The 16473-nt window shown below is 43.3% G+C and overlaps 2 protein-coding genes across 3 annotated transcripts in view; both read right to left on the reverse strand.

The window, feature by feature from the left end:
* Nucleotides 1-1316: 1316 nt before the first annotated feature.
* LOC126527010 (uncharacterized) lies at nt 1317-13732 on the reverse strand. The gene is made up of 2 exons (XM_050174725.2): nt 12754-13732; nt 1317-8253 (listed from the first exon to the last, which is right to left on the reverse strand). Exons 1-2 carry the CDS (start codon nt 13411-13413, stop codon nt 7963-7965), a joined length of 951 nt encoding a protein of 316 aa, XP_050030682.1. The 5' UTR covers nt 13414-13732; the 3' UTR covers nt 1317-7962.
* A 2009-nt stretch (nt 13733-15741) lies between these two features.
* The window catches only part of Spf45 (splicing factor 45), a 37387-nt gene continuing 36655 nt past the window's right edge, over nt 15742-16473 (reverse strand). For both annotated transcript variants that reach the window (XM_050174729.2, XM_050174728.3), the window contains exon 10: nt 15742-15910. In XM_050174729.2, the coding sequence (XP_050030686.1) occupies nt 15813-15910 (98 nt within the window). In that variant the 3' untranslated portion in view covers nt 15742-15812. The remainder of the gene's footprint in view (nt 15911-16473) is intronic.

Here is a 16473-nt window from a genome sequence, read left to right on the forward strand (position 1 = left end):
ATGTGAAGGCAACCATTGCTTTATTGTGGTCATAAGTTGTTAAAATATTGCAGTTTGTTCATTCAAGTCACTAAAAATGTAGCTTATTGCTAAATAGAAAACTTTGCTGTAAACTGGCGAAAAAGCCACTAAATCTAGCGACCGTCGCTGAAATGGCCACACTGATTAAATACCAGTAAATTATAAAAAGCAAATCTGATTTTGTATTTTGAAATATGGTTAGAATAGATGGCCCCAACAAACACGGGATGATGCAAGGGATGGTAGGTTAAACTTATTTTTTTCTGCCCAGTGACAGCTTTCTCGGCAGTGTAGGTTTGCAAGGCACGTCCCAGAGGCATCTTGCAGCGCAAAGTACGGTAACCCTTACCTGCTTAGTGCAATTGATCGAGCGGCTTCTGCTACAGCACGTGACGGTGACGCCCGTAAGAAAATCCTAGCTGCCCAAGCAGGGGATATGTAATAAAATATTAAATTGTGGGGTTTTACGTGCCAAAACCACTTTCTGATTATGAGGCACACCGTAGTGAAGGACTCCGGAAATTTCGACCACCTGGAGTTTTTAACGCCATCTGGCAACCCTGGAGAGCACCTTTCGGCCCACTCGACCACTGTCACTTTGGTATGGTGGCCAAATTTCTCTAGTGAGAAAAGCGCACGCGGCGACAGTGGATACGAGATGGCGCTGGAGTAGCACGTGTCGTTACTTACAAGAAGCATGTGATTGCTGTGGTAAAACTATCGAAACAATGTAGCACGTCTTATTGGAATGTGACGATATCTGCCCGACGGTCAATTTAGGCACCTCTGGTCTCCTCGAAGCCCTTGGGTTCAGCGAGAGCAGTGCGAAAGTAAATATGTCCGCAATAGAGGAGGTGATTCGAAGATTAGTGGAAGTAGGCAAATGACAAACAACGGAGGTGCACAAGAACGTAGTTCCCAATAGGGGTTCAGAAAGTTTGGTACAAGGGCTTGGTGGCGCAACTCACCGCCCGTTCCAAAGGGGACGCTCATAGCATCCATCCACTCATTAGGTTAGCGAGGCTGTGGCGCCACACTTCACACCCCGTTTGCAATGTGCTGCGTGAGACAAACTGTCCATGCCAGCCATTTTAACGTGAAACGAAAACGCCTATAGAGCTGTGCTCAAATTTCACATTAGGGAGTATCATAACTGTAATTTTTTTTTATTGCATAATGTAATCTACTTAGACAAGTTAACTTGCTTTTCTATTAAGCATCCCTTTAAAAAAGCAGCGAGCTCGTATCCAGTTCCTATTGCAGCACCAAACAAATTAAAAAAAAAGAATATGACATTTATATTGGTGAGACAATTCACATCATTTTCTGTTTATTCATTTATTAAAGAAATATCATCACAAACTTTATTTACAACATGACTCGCATCATACTTGGAACCATGCTTTCACAACACTACTATAACTCTACTGAACTGAGTCAATGCCAGAATGAAACACAGAAACCAAGCTTGCTTATACAGTGTTGAGAAGTGGGCTTGATATAAACAAGCTATACTTAGGGTAAAGTGCCTCTCTTAATTTTCCGGCATAAATATAAATAGGAACATTAAATTGGTAGCATCAGTATTTACATAATTACCGACACCGTATTCACCATTCTGTAAACAAGCAAAAAAAAAAATCATTGCACAATAAGCGAGAAATGTCATTTGGCAGTGTCTAGGTGTGGCTGTAATTGAAGTTTAACTTGCCACAAGGTACAGTGGGATGTGCTGTCTTCTACACAGCCAGCATGAAATAGGTTACATTCATCTTCACAACACTTTGCAGCGACACAGCAGGAAGGTCTTGTCCACATCCTACAGTTCTTTTGATGCAATCTACACGGGGTGCTTTTCTCACGACCCGGCCAAATTCGTGTTAATAATATGAATGCTACAAACGCTATGCAAAATCCACATTTGCAATTGCATCATTCCACAATGTGCACATTCAGTGAAAGGCTAAATGTCACTTAGCCATGGCCACAGACGTACAATTTGAAAATGAAACTCATTAGGGCATTTTGGGCATGCATTTGCATTTTAGAGATATGGGATGGTTATGTAATATTCAGGACATGGTAATGAGCAAAACGTGAACAAGGTGAATGCAGGAACCAACGTTTCGACAAGTGGACTTGTCTTCTTCAAGAAGAAGACTTTCCTTGAAGAAGACAAGTCCACTTGTCGAAACATTGGCTCCTGCATTCACCTTGTTCACGTTTTGCTCATTGTCTTGAATTTCCATCTCCCGCATTCTCTGTCTTTTCTCAGGACATGGTAGTTACTATTCAAGAATTTTTATTGTATGCCAAAATATATTCTCCATCAAGCTTAGTCCTGTCATTGTGTCAAGGCACACAACACACTGCAGAGAGCTTCTGTTTCATTTGAGCATTGAGGCAAGCCATGCTCTTTCATTTTCTTTTATCTAGCCGGCTGATAAAGATATTGCACAGCTAGTGCATCGGACTTGTCAGAGACAACAAACAACATATGGCTTGGAACACACAAAAGCTTGTTGCATAAGTATGCACACATGTACGCAAATATATGTCCAGAATTTTCACTGTCAAGTTTCGTGTCCAGTTAGCTAAGAAGCAAATTGAGCAGAAAGGCTGCAGTGAATATTTCCAAGTGCGACACTGAATGGGCTAATGAGTTTTGAATAATAACCTTAAACTTTATATTTAATAACATATCTCAACATGTCTAATGAAAATGGTTAATCTTGAGGCAAGTGCCACATTATATTGAACATTTAACTTGTAACTTGCTGCATACCTCATCATTATATAGTAACAATGGAAACAATTTGTGTAGAAGCCTTAGCTTTTCTCTTTTAAGGTAACAATTCTGCAGAACCTAAAAAAAAAAAGTTTGCATTTACTCAGCATTCCTACCAATGCTAGCAATAAGGTCAAAGGGAATGCAAACACAAAGATTTAGACCTGTGTTGCTAGCATTGTTATACTGTGTGTATACGATATATATTACAAATAAGCTTAGCATCTTGCTGAGAATGCATAGCAATGCAGCCTGTAATTTCCTGAAGAGGCATTTTGCAGAGTTAAAACCATATATATAAAGAATGTGACTTGCCTCATCTTAGTGGAACAAAAAGTCTAAACACACTATTCTCCATAGTTCCACCATGCATCTAACACGACAGAAAAGTTTGAATAAAAAAAAAAAATTAAGGTGCGAAACAGACACCATGCAGAGGAAACCATAAAGTCCTTAACACACATTTGGCTAGTTTTGTAACCAATTAACCTAGTTGAAATGGCAACAAATGTCGGCAGAGAGGTACCAGAAAGCAAGTCTAATATAAATGGGATCTAACAAACATTTCTCAAGTGATTACAGCACCAGTGCCCATTCAAACCTCACTGGCTGCTTCCTGCTAAGCAGCCTTTGTTGTCAAGAATATTCAAGCACATTTAGCTTAGAAGTGCAAACAAAAAGAGTGACTAATTTCCTACCTAAATCAGACACTCAATTGCATATTGGCCCATGATGTATGTGCTAAGCAGTACCAAATACATATTGCGGTGAAAAAAAAAAAAAAAAAGGAACACAACTAGTACAGGATCCTTGAAAATTCTGCCAGAGGGATTAAATAAAACGCTCATTCAAATAGTAAAATATGCAGGAATGGAAAAAGTAAAGAACATTTAAACATTATGAAGACAAATGGTAATGAAAGGGTGAAGTCGAAGCCTGCTGAGTTGCTGTGAGTAAGATTAGGTCAGTTGCATGCTTCTGAAAAGTGCAGCATCATGGTCTTTGGTACACACATCCTCAGTCGATCTTCCATCTCCTGCACTGTCTAAGGCCAGATCAAGCGCACATATGCCACACATAGTTAATCATAATAAATGAACTAGTGGCAGTGAAAAGACATAGTAGCTCTTGCAAAGTGAGATTCCACAGATGCATCTATGAGTGGGGGGGCCCAACATAACGTTTTCATGACTGCAGGAGAACCAAAATACGAAAGTATTTTTTTTAAAAGTCTGATCGGTCGTGAAATGAAGACCACAGTGAAAATCTGATGGTGCTGAGTGCAGATCTGTTGCACAGTGTCTCTAGTATGCCTGTCGATCGCGTGAGTTCCCAGTTGTAAATTCCGAGTGCACAGTGAGCATGTAAACATGCCTCAAACAGTAGAGTTGCCCACTTAGTGTGAAGTGCATGCTTTCATTCGATTTCTGCATGCTGAGGGGTGCAATGCAGCTGAAATTCATCGAGTGACTAATGTGTACGGTACAACTTTCATGAGTGACAGCAAAGTGTGGCAGTGGTGCCGGAACTTTGAAGCAGGATGCACAGACGTTCACGATGCAGGTGGGCAGGGAAGGAAGTGAGTGCCAATCAATTTTGTTGTTCAGAGAGTGGATCAGGCAATTCAAGAAAATCATCGGTTCACAATTTCTATGTTGAGTTATTTGTTTCCCAAAATTTCACACTCAGATCTCTATACCATTGTGAGTGGGAGACTCCAGTACCACAATCTCTTTGCGAGAAGAGTTCTCCAAGAAGCTGACTGACCATCACAAAAGACAGAGAATGGGCGCTGCGCCCATTCTGTCTTTTGTGATGGTCAGTCAGCTTCTTAATGTTGCTCCAGCACTACCATGATAAAGGAGATCTTTTTAAGAAAATCGTCACAGGGGACGAGACATGGGTCTGTTTTGAAATTGAAGAAACAAAAAGAGCAATCCAAACAGTGGATTCTCTGAAAGCAAAAGAAGTCTTAGCGAACCTTCTCCAGCAGAAAGTGTATGGTTACTGTGTTCTCGGACAGAAATGGTGTTCTCTTGGTGGAATTCATGGAATGTGGCATGACTATCACTGCAGCCTCATACAGCGCGACTCTTGAACAGCTACGAAAGGCAATCTAGAACAAGCAAAGATGAACGATGTCATCAGGAATTGTCCTTCTTCACGATAATGCATGTCCGCACAGTGCAGCTGCAACAAGGAAGCTCCTGCTGCGTTTTTGACGGGAAGTGTGATTCCCTCACCGTAAAGCCCGGACTTCGCTCCCTCTGATTATACCATCTCTTTGCTCACATGAAGCGCTGGCTACGCTATGAGGACAGGAGTTTGACTCAGACAACAAGCTGCCGACCAATGTACAGAATTGGCTGAAAGTACAGCCGGCTGCCTATGATGAGGGCATAGAAAAGTTAGTACCACACTACGAAAAATGTCTCAGTCGGTGCGGCGACTATGTAGAGAAGTAGCTGGAAAGTGTATCTAAATGTTCTAAACAAAATTTTGATTTTCACAGTGGTTTTCACTTCACAACCGGTCGCACCTTGAAAGAAAGAAAATAGCCCTTGTAGACTATGTTGTACCAGAGTCCTTTGATAACTTTTTCTGGTTACAAAACTTACGTGAGAAAGCTTACTATACTGCACAAGTAGCCGGGATGTGGTGCAGCATTGTTCAGAGGGCACTTAGCCATTGGCTGGAGGAGGCTAACTTGCATGCACATTCAAGCGAGCTTTTCTGCTGCAGTGTTGCAGGAGACAGCACAGGAAGTGGTGCATTTAGGTGAATACCACTAAGCGTGCAATTCTTTAAATCAAAAGCTGCATAGAAGTTTCATTGCCAGAGAAAAAGTTATCAAAGCACTCTGGTTTTACTTTTCATCATGGTGTGCAGCAATGATGTTACAGACCACAGAATATGGGGCCTATGAAATTAAATGTCACATTGCTCTTACATTTCAGAACGACAAGAGCAGGTCTGACTAGTTACTGCAACATTCTTGTGCAGTTTCAGAATGTGTGGTGTTCATTTGATGCACAACATGTTCACAATGTACTTTGTACTGGCCCTACTGTCAGAGGCCGTATTCACAAGTGGGCACTTTGTACAGGCCGTACTGTCGGAGGCTGTATTCACAAATTGGCACCAGTGGCCACAAGAATGCAGTATTTACATTATGGAAACTTCACGAGTAACCCAAACGAGACCTTTCACAGTCACTTAGGAATGCAGACTACTTCTAGCTAAGCTGTGATGCTTAATGCATTCTGCTGTAAGCGTATGAAAGCATACTCAAGGCTTTACAAGCTCAACCTGCCCAACGAAAATTTTCTTCTGCCCACAGAAGACGATGGTAATGCCAGTTTGTCCACGTGAATTTTATGTGCATGCAGAATTATTAAGGTAAAAGAAAGTGTTCATGTGTGAATACAGATCAACACACAGCTTGCAGTCAAGAACTCCTGTTAGATGCACGTGGTATAAATTAAACATAGCCATAAAAACTGATTTGCTTACTAATACTGTTATGCCCACTTACAGTATTGTAAACCCCTTTACATGTTCCCTCGTGTAAGGTAGCAAACCAATGATGCATCAGGTTAACTCCCAACAATTTTTTCCTCCTCTCCTCTTTAGTCCTGCAGCAGGTCAAACCATAACAGTGCTGACATCGACAGCTGTATAAAAATGTGAACGCTAAACACTTTAATTGAGAGCACTTGCTTAGTAACAAGCAATTTTTATTCCTGTGATGGGCATGGACGTTGCTCACTGACTGCAAATGCAATCTTCGCTTAACTGAAAACAGATGTGATGACTGCATCACTCAATGGTGAGCTTTTCTCCTCGAGGCAGATTCATCATTCAAGCAAACTTCTCTATAAAGCACTCATAGATAAATGTTTGTAAGGCTTCTAAATTGTGAAAACTTACCATATGTCGTTCAAGCCAATACAACACACATGAACTTTGCTGAAGGCAGCACAGTCATGTGGCCAACATTCACAAGTGACCTCTATGCACAAAGTGAGCGCATGCTTGGGCAAGAACAGAAAATGTCAATGCCATTAAGGTTTCCCAAACAGCAATTGTTTTAACCCAACTCCTGTACAACTGTTTATGGTGCTTTACCAACACAACTGATTTTTCTGAAGCACTGCAAACACAGTAAGAGCTTACACAGGAAACAGCAATTCCATTGGAACCTCAGTTACAAGAAAATGAAGAGAATCACCGAGCTTTACACCTGTGTAATGATCAGTGTTTGGCTGAAACAATTAGTAGTTGTACTATCAACAACACTTATCATTACAAAGCACATCCTCCATGTTCTTCACAGCTAATGCCAAATGGTGCTACCAGAAGGTATCCACAGTGAAAGTGCGTGTTAAAATATGCGTGTTAAAAATAAATAGAACATCGTTCCCTAATTTTGCATGCAGTCATGGCTCTGTTGTGTCCATGTACAACAAGCAAGATAAGGGACAAAAGCTTGTGGACCATGCTGAATGTCACCCAAACTGCTCTGCTACAGAATCGTTGACTGTTAGGCCAGCTGGTGCATTGTGTGTCACTGAGCGAAATAAAAGCAAAACGAAGTGATGTAGACAGGATTGAGTCCTGTCCACATCGTTTCTGTTTGCCCTTACTATGCTCAACTCTGCTGCATTATATGGCTGTCCAGACTTTAGTTGCGAGTTTGGGCCAATCACTTGGTGCCCACAGGAGCACAAAACGGACTCCCCAACAGTAGTACATGCGGCATGTTGTCATGCTAAGCAAAGAAGTTTCCCCACCTTGCAACGCATGATGCTTGTTTGAAAGCACTTCTTCTTTGACTTTCCTGAGCTAAATAACATTTTTGTTTTCTTCTCAATGGACTCGGGCCTGGTGAAGCAAAACATGCTGTTTGAGCCCTCTCGAATGACCATCCCTGCTAGAATGAAATTGATGTACGCAGCACTCACTCGAAACCAGAATGCTGGACCACTAGGTGTTGCCGCAATGCAGCTTCGTTGGTGCTCACATGGTCTACTATCTTCTGTCCCTAAGCCAGCATACCCCCTAAATTCACTCGTATAATGTTACAATGCACTGATAGCTCAGAATCATGTACAGCTTGGTCAAAGTGCACACAGCTGACCAGGCCGACCAGTCTACAATGCAGACGACACTACAGCAGCCACCAGATCTCCATTTGGCACAGGCGCTGTTTTGTCGTTTTTGCCCAGGACAGCCAACAGATCACGCACGCACTTCACTTTTTCACGGTCGACGGACAGCTGTTCCTGCTGCAGTGCAACTCGACGTTCCTCCAGACACACAAGCCTCTGCAGTAGGCTGGTTGTGTCAGCTTGAGAGGAAGAGCCATGGCGTGCTTTCTTGGCACTAGGCTCGTCATGCTCAGGTGGTGTCTGTGTGTGCACCGAATTGCAGAAGCGCAGCACCTGCAGCAGGAAATGCAATGGGTCGGGCAAGATGGGTTCTCTGTAAGGCTTTTTATGTTTCAAAGCTATGTCCAAGTTATGAGAAACAGTGCCCCAAAAGGCTCCAAATTTGTTTTGACCGTCTCGAGTTACTCAATGTGCACAAAAATCTGAGCAGAAGCGTTTCTCCATTCTATACTTGCCATATTGCATTGCACTGATGCATTGAATCATGCACAAGTTAGCAATCCATTCATATTTGTGTGTAGTGCACAGAGATATTTAAAAGAGGTCTATATGATATAAACATCTTGCATCTCCAGTTTGTGTGAATGGGCTCATCTGCATATTTATGATGTTTACATGTTAAACTATTATGTTTTGCAGACAAGCTACACAATGGGGCATTGCACACATGCACTGCACAGCAAGATCACTAATGGTCATAGTGCGCTAATTATTTGTTGTGTCTGAACTGTGCCATGATCATGCAAGCGCTATAGAGATGCCAACAATGCTCAATTCCATAATGACGTATATGGCCTTTAGCAAGACAGCTAACACAAAATTCAAGTTCTCATCCAGGGCAGCAGCACTATTTAAAGTGTTGAATTATTAGTGAATCCTTTAAACTGTCTCCTCACCTGTTAATTATTCTTGCACTAATCTCTAAAACGCACGTGTCCTGTGCCTTGTGGGCACGTTATAATGATCCCCTGGTGGTGAAAATTTAATCCGGAGCTCTCCACTGCAGCGTGCCTCATAATCAAATCGTAGTTTTGGCACGTAAAATCCCAGAATTCAATTCAATTCGCACTAATCTCTGCCTGAGAGCAGCCTATTTCTTTGGATGGATGGATGGATGGATGGATGGTGGCTATACCCTTTGTAACGGGCGGCGGCTGGCGCCACCTAGCCTTTTGCTCCCCCTCCTATTTTAGTATTCTTCTTTTTCCCTTCCTTATATCCTCTTTTCCTTAACCTAGTTTTTACTCCCCTCCTCCCCCCAAAATAACTATCTAAAACAGTAGTGGAAACATTATCTCCCCGATTTATGGTATTATCTATATCTTGACTTCCTCCACCAATCCTCTAGCCTCCCCTTCGTTACTGCCACTCTTTTCTCGTCTATTTGCCCTCGTTCCCCGGGAAAACCTAATGCCCCTTCCATATCTGCCACTGTTCCCTCTGCCAGGGTCGGGCGAAGGTCTGTGCATCTCAGCACTATATGCTCAGTGGTCTCCATTTCGGCTCCGCAAGCTGTGCACCGAAGGTCCACGTCTTCAAATTTAACCCTGTATGTTTTCGTTCTCAAAACCCCCGTCCTAGCTTCGAATAATAGTGAGCTGCCCCGCGAGTTATCAAATAAGAGCTCTCTCTTAATCTCCTGTTTTTGTGACCTATACATTGATAGCGCTGGCTTTCCGAGCATTCTTTCTTCCCACATTTTTCTTTCCGTCTCCTTCACCTTCTTTCCCACACTAGAACCACGTTTGACCCCCTCCCTCGGCTGTAGGTATCTATTCCTCAGCTTCCTCGTTCTGAGTGTCCACTTTGTGTTCAAACTTTTCATGTACAGATATTTGTACACTTTTCCTGCCCACCTTTTTTCCTCCAGTGCTGGGAGTCTCTGTTCAAATTTTAGTTTACTTATTGCCTCTCTACCTTCGAATGACGTCCATCCCATGTCCCCCTGCACTCCCTCATTAGGGGTGTTCCCATGTGCTCCTAAGGCCAACCTGCCTACACTTCTGTCTCGTTTCCATGCATGCCTGAACTTCCGATTTCATGCACAGTACTGAATTTCCGAATGTGAGGCCAGGTACCATAACCCCTTCCATACGCCCCTAACCACCTCGTACCTATTATATAGTTCCAAAGTGCCTTGTGTTTCATTACAGCTGAGTTCCTTTTCACTTTTTCAATCATAATTTTTTTCCTGTTCTTCCAAGTACTTTTTGCCCTCGTTTAGCCATATGCCCAAATACTTGTATTTTTCAACATGATCAATCTTAGTGCTTTGTATTTCCAATGGTTCCCCTCTTTCTTCATTGTATACTATTATCCCAGACTTCTCTCTACTGAATTGCAGTCCCAATTTTTCTCCCTACTCTCCACATATGCTCATTAGTTCCTGTAGCCCTACTCGGGTGTCAGCAAGCAGTACAATATCATCTGCATACATCAGTCCGGCTAGTACTTGAGCTACCTTCTGCCCTTCCAGCATATAGCTTATGTCAGTTCCTATTGTGCTCTGTTCTAGTCTCTTTTCCATTTGGCTCATGTAAATCATAAAAGCAGAGGCGACAATGGACAGCCCTGCCTGAGACCTCTTCTTATTTTAGCTGGCTTTGTAGGTTCCCCCTCCCATGTTATCTCTACCTCATTATCTGTATAAACTTGTTGTAGGAACTCAATCATCTTTCTATCTAGACCATATTCCCTCAACTGGCTCCATAACTTTTCTCGGTTTACATTATCATAGGCTCCTCTAATGTCTAAAAAAGCTATCCACAGTGGTTTCTGTCTGGCTGTCGCTATCTCTATGCACTGTGTTATAACAAATAAATTATCTAGCCTTCTGTTCCTTCTAAATCCATTCTGCAGTTCTCCCAAGATCTCTTCACATTCTGCCCATTCCTCCTTTCTCTTTTTCACCATCTGCCTTGCTACTCTGTATATGACTGATGTGATAGTTATTGGCCTGTAGGATTTAATGTTGTCCTTGCTTCCCTTACCTTTGTAAACTAATATCATTCTGCTTGGTTTCCAGTCCTGTGGAACATCTCCCCCCTACTACTATTTGTTCAATAAGTTGTCGTAATTTTAATTTACTTTTCTGGCCTAATATGCTTATCAATTTCACAGGTATGCTATCAGGCCCTGTCGCTGTTCCCACGGGGACCTTGTGTTCAATTCTGTCCCATTCCTTACTTGTCATCCTTCTGTACTCCTCCTCTAATTCTGTCCTGCTGTTGTCATTGTTCTCCATTTCGCTACCCACTGGCTCTGCAAATGCTGCCTCTATTGTTAACCTAATATATTCCTGAGCTTCCTCTCCCTCTACCTTTGTTCCTTCTGGTGTGGTCAGTGAGTGCTGAACCACCTCTGTCTTCTTACTCTGTTGCCTTATGTGTTCCCAAAATTTCTTAGAGGCATTTCTGTCTTTTTTTCGTATCTCTAACATCCACTGTACCCCAACTTTTGCTATCTTGGCTTGAATTAATGCCAATGCTTCTCTTTTCATTACAAGGTAATCCTCCCATTTTGTCTCCACCTCTTCTGGTGTGGCTCCCCTTTTCTTCGCTGCTCTGTGTTTTCTGCACGCATCTTTGCGTTGCTCTATGGCCTCCTTAACTTCTCGGTCCCACCAGCTTTTTGGTTTATATTTTCCCTGCTTACTTCCTAGTTTCCTAATCTGTCCCTTCTCTAGCTCTCGTTTAAAAATACCTATTAACTCGTCATATGTCCATGCCCTTTGCGGGTGCTTGGATACCATGCTTTCAATGTTTTTCGCCACTTCTTGTAGCTGCCTGTCATTCAATTTGCTCATACCTTCCCTTTCTTTAGTTTCTACCAGTGGTACTGTCCTTCCAAAACTGATTTTGATTCGTTTGTGATCACTCCCCAGGCTTTTTGTACCTTCCTCATCAATTTCCATCCATCCCAACCGTTCATACAGCTTGTGGGACATTAGGCTGTAGTCGATTGTCGAGTGGGTGTTATTTCTTTCCCATGTTATTTTCCCGTCGCATTTAATTTCAGTATTAACTATCACAAAATCATGAGCCTCACAAAAATCTACCAACATCTGCCCTGTTGCATCTGTCGCCCCGTCAAAGTATTCCAAATGTGCATTCATGTCCCCTAGGATGATTATCTCCCGTTTCATAGCTAACTCCCTGATGTCCTTGGCCATACATTTGAAATGTTTTGCATTCTCCTCTTTCGACTCATTCCCCGTTTTCAGATACACAACTCCCATGATTGTCTCAACATTCCCTACGGTGCCCTTGAGCCACATGTGCTCACTGCAGCTCTCTCCGAAGGTGAATACAGGTGGCCAATTGTATCGGCTGACCTATTGCCAGCTGGTAGCTGATTTACCTTTGCTACACTCTTAAGCAAAATTACACCCTTTTGTCACAACAATAATTGTCATCTGTCTTGTCTGCCTTTCCTTTCTTTAACGCGGCGAGCCCGGTACTTCCAAATCACGAATCAGCATGACAGAGCATTCTCGACAGGAAAGTAGCGAGCGCTGCGTTTTTAAGGAAGGAAACGCAAGCAAGACAGATGATTATTGTTGTGGCAAATATACACCCCAAAGGGTGTACATTTGCCTATAAGAGTGTAGTTGCTGCCCGCATTTTTAACTGCAACAAGTGGTAATGGCCTAATGATCCAGCTAGATTTCTGCGGAACATTTTCCCCCCTTTCCTGCAGGAAACTAATTACTAAAATATGGCTGCTTCTAATGTGAACTTGGGTAATTGCCGTTGGATAACTTGCGACAGTTACCTGCAGCTCTTCCGACGAATCTCGCGAGTTGCTTGGTGGCGGCTGAGGTGGCTTCACCGGTGTGATAGACACTTCGCGATTCAACGCCACGATGGTCAGGCCAGCCGCTGCCGTGTTGATGCCGACCGAGGAGCTCACGGACGTCATTGTAGGCGTCAGTGACCGACGTGCAGTATTCTCCTGCTGCAGGAAGGTGTCGGTCGTGATAGATCGCACACTTGTAGGGACGATTTGGAGTTGCAGAGGCTCCTGCGACGCTTGCGACATCGGTGGGCGCGAGCGCTCGCCGGGCCGCTCTGCAGCGCCAAGCGCTTTCAACGCGGCTAATTCGTACGGCTTGAACGGCGTCGAACGCTTGCCCTGGCGCAGATCGGCGACGATGCCCGTCCACTTGCGCCGGACTTCGTCGTCGGCCCTCTTGAGCCGCTGAGATACTTCTTCCCAAGCTACGCGCTTCGAAGTGCCGTCCACAGGGCCCAGTAGTACAGAGGCGCGGGCTGCGATCAGTTCCACGAGCTGGTCGACGTCGCTTGTTGTCCACGGATGCTCGGCAGAAGTGGCCGAAGGCTGCGGCGAGCTAATGCTACTTTGCGGCTGCGAAAATGGTTGACGCCTCGGCGTTGTCCTCAGCCGTGCAAAACCCCCTCGATTCTTCTCCATCGGTGCGCGATGACCGACGTCCTGGCAGAATCATGAGCCACTCGTGTGTCGTTTCCGCGCTGTCTTATTATACACAGTGGCCTCACGAGTCACTTGCGAAGCACTTTCAGCGCGTGGTTCCGTGTGCAGTAGACGCCGGCGAGGGAACCCGCGAAGTCGCACAGCGCAGGTAATCAAAACGAGGCGCGCGCTTCGCAATAAATATGTCTGTTGTAGTGACAAGAAAAATATACGTGTACTTTTCAGACAATTGCCTGAACATTTAACCGTTACAGATGCTGGAGAGCGTTGCCCAGCGATCAAGCTAGTTTGCTAGAGTGATCATAGGATGAGGAGTTAGCCTAGAATACCAGCGCCCGCAGCGCCACAACGTTGCTGTACGGCGGCATTAAGAACCTTAATTCGCGCGCCATGGTTGTGCGCGCTTGCGCTCCGGCCAACCCATGGGACGCGCGCGCCCTGCTGCCCCGAGGTGTCGCCCGTGGCTCTGGCACCCTAAGGTATGGCACCCGTGGAGGAGGCCGTAGGAGGCGGGACCGCGCGACATCTCGACGTGCCTTGCGGAAGATTCTCGCAGGGTATATCGCGGGCAAATTTTCAGCTCTGCCTCGAACACATTGCTGTCTCAACCGTTTAGTCCTTATTGTTTTGTACCTTTCTGTATCCTTATCTATTGATGTTGTAGTATCTATAGTGGATCCGTACTCATGTTTATTAATTAATTTTTCTGAACAAATCATGTGTGTTCACACACCATCCACCGTCTGTGAACGGGCAGCTTATCGCAGATGGCAGAGGAAGCTTTAGCTCGGGCCCAACTCCGACGTGGCCTGTTCAAATACATGTAAAACGCAAAAACGCTTTTCTGAGATAACCCCTGGACCGATTTTAATGAAATTTGATGCATTTGAGAGGAAGTTAAATTCTAGTGACTGTTGAAAGCGGAATTTCGATTTAGAGCCTGAATTATGTTAAAGGAATTTTAAAGTTTTCGCAAGGTAAAAAAAAAAAAGTAGACGTACGAAGTTCATGAATTTTCTGTAAACGGCATCCGTTCGACCATTCAAAGCGGACAAATTCGATATGTCAATTTATATCTTACGTGAATTCGTTACGTTGCGTACAAGGGTTCTGCAAAAGCAGTATTTCCATATTACAGATTTTTTTCAGATTCATGTGTAACATCAATTTTGTCCGCTTTAGATGCACTATCAGATGCGATTCACAAGATTGTGATATAATTTTTCCTTGCTGAGTTAGCGAGTTGTAAACTTGATAGTTTCGTTTTCTAAAAATTTTCGATTTTTACAAATTTTTAATAAAAAATTACGACCTAATTAAAAAATTCGATACCAACAGTCACTAGATTTTCAGTTTTCTTTTTAAATGCAACAAGCCTCATCAAATTTGGTGCAGTGGTTGGCAAGAAAAACGAATTCTCCTATTACATGCTTTTAGATAGGTGCATCTTAGCTAAAGCTTCCTCTTAATCGTGCATTCACTGCCTCATGGCAGCATTCTACTAGGCACAAATGACACAAACGTAATGCCGCATGATGCTAGGAAGTACTCTGTATACTCACCAGTGGAGTTATTGGAAAAACAAGTTTCTTAGCGACTACCCTCCAGTTTTAAATCGCACAGAATGGCGCACAAAAGTTGATTTTTCTAGAATGTGAAAAGCGGTTGCGTGAAGCCACTAGGGCTAGACTTAGGTGAAGGAACCCGGAAGATGGTGTGCAGGTTCTCAAATTAGCTTTTGACAAAGACTGCTCTTAATTGCTAAGCTGGCCCTGATATCACAAGGTGGCTTAGTCACCAACTGCAGCCTATAATTTACTGCCTCAGAGCAGCTTCGTGAGCTTGTTGAATGGACTTTCACTGTTCGGGAAACAATGCACTAACGTAGCAACTGCTTGAAGATATTAATGCTCACAATTTGTTACACCAAACAAGCTTATGGGCACATTTGTTGCTATAACTAAAGATTACAAGAGGCAAACAGAGTTATTACTTGCCATATAATGTTTGTTTAGGGCACTAACAAAAATTACACTGTGGAATTTGCAATCATATGGAAATTATTGTACTGATGCTGCAGTAATCATGCGATTCTCTGAAAGTGGAACATGTTGCAAAAAGATTCACAATTGCAGAGTGCATCATCAATTACAACTGTTTTCTATGAAAGTGCACCATTTACTGATGTAATGCAAAACTCAAAAAGAACAGCGTTTCATACAGCACACTGCTTTCATGATGTGCCACAAATGAAAAGAAAAAGAAAATCCTGGTGCTTGCTGATGTCACTGCAATAGGAGGGCAGAATGAAATGAATGAAATTACATTTTTATTGATGCCAAGGGTATATGTACAGAGACAAGCGCCTAGGTGAAGAGTCAGTCTGATAATTCGAGGCGCTTGAACTTGTCATGGTCATAGAAGGATGCCTTGACAATACGACCACCGAAGTAACGGCCGTTGGTGTCAACAACAGCTGCAAAGCAAACGTGAAACCACTTGAAAGCAACTGCAAGAACAGTGTCAAGAATTTCTTTAAATGATTTTAAAACTGCCAAGTCCCTGGTAGTGTTCCATGACAATATATTAACACACTCAAGGAAATGAGTCAAACTTGCATCAGTGCTATTTTTGTAAAAATATAGACCAGATTTTTTTATAGCCTCATAGTGTGAGTGTCAGCCGATCCGTTATTCTCAACACCAGGTGCTGCCTTCTGGCAGGGTCTGTGGGAGATGAAAGAAAATGGTTGTACTTGCTGTGCGTGTTTGCTTGTTGTAATGTTTTTAGACCTGTTCTTACAGCACCCGCTGAGCTGTCTGTCTTCTGCTTATTTTGAGAAGTGGAATGTACAAAAGTTATTCATCTGGCAGCACTGTGCCATTGTTGGCTGCACCAACAACCAGGAAAAGAGAATGCGGCTCATGCAACAGGCCTGGGACTTGCACTACGCAGAGACACGAGAAGCATGTCTTTATGTGGTGTGCATTCGCCACAAGTTTTTCGCGGTGCCTGAAATACACCATTTGGCATCAGCTT

Source organism: Dermacentor andersoni, chromosome 9 (genome assembly GCF_023375885.2).
Source record: "Dermacentor andersoni chromosome 9, qqDerAnde1_hic_scaffold, whole genome shotgun sequence".
NCBI classification, from domain to species: domain Eukaryota; kingdom Metazoa; phylum Arthropoda; class Arachnida; order Ixodida; family Ixodidae; genus Dermacentor; species Dermacentor andersoni.

Coding starts and splice junctions, on each gene's coding strand:
- LOC126527010 (XM_050174725.2), bottom strand. CDS start 13,413: ATGGAGAAGAATCGAGGGGGTTTTGCACGGCTGAGGACAACGCCGAGG. Junction 8,254..12,753: donor ATTCGTCGGAAGAGCTGCAG/GTAACTGTCGCA, acceptor TTCCTGCTGCAG/GTGCTGCGCTTCTGCAATTC.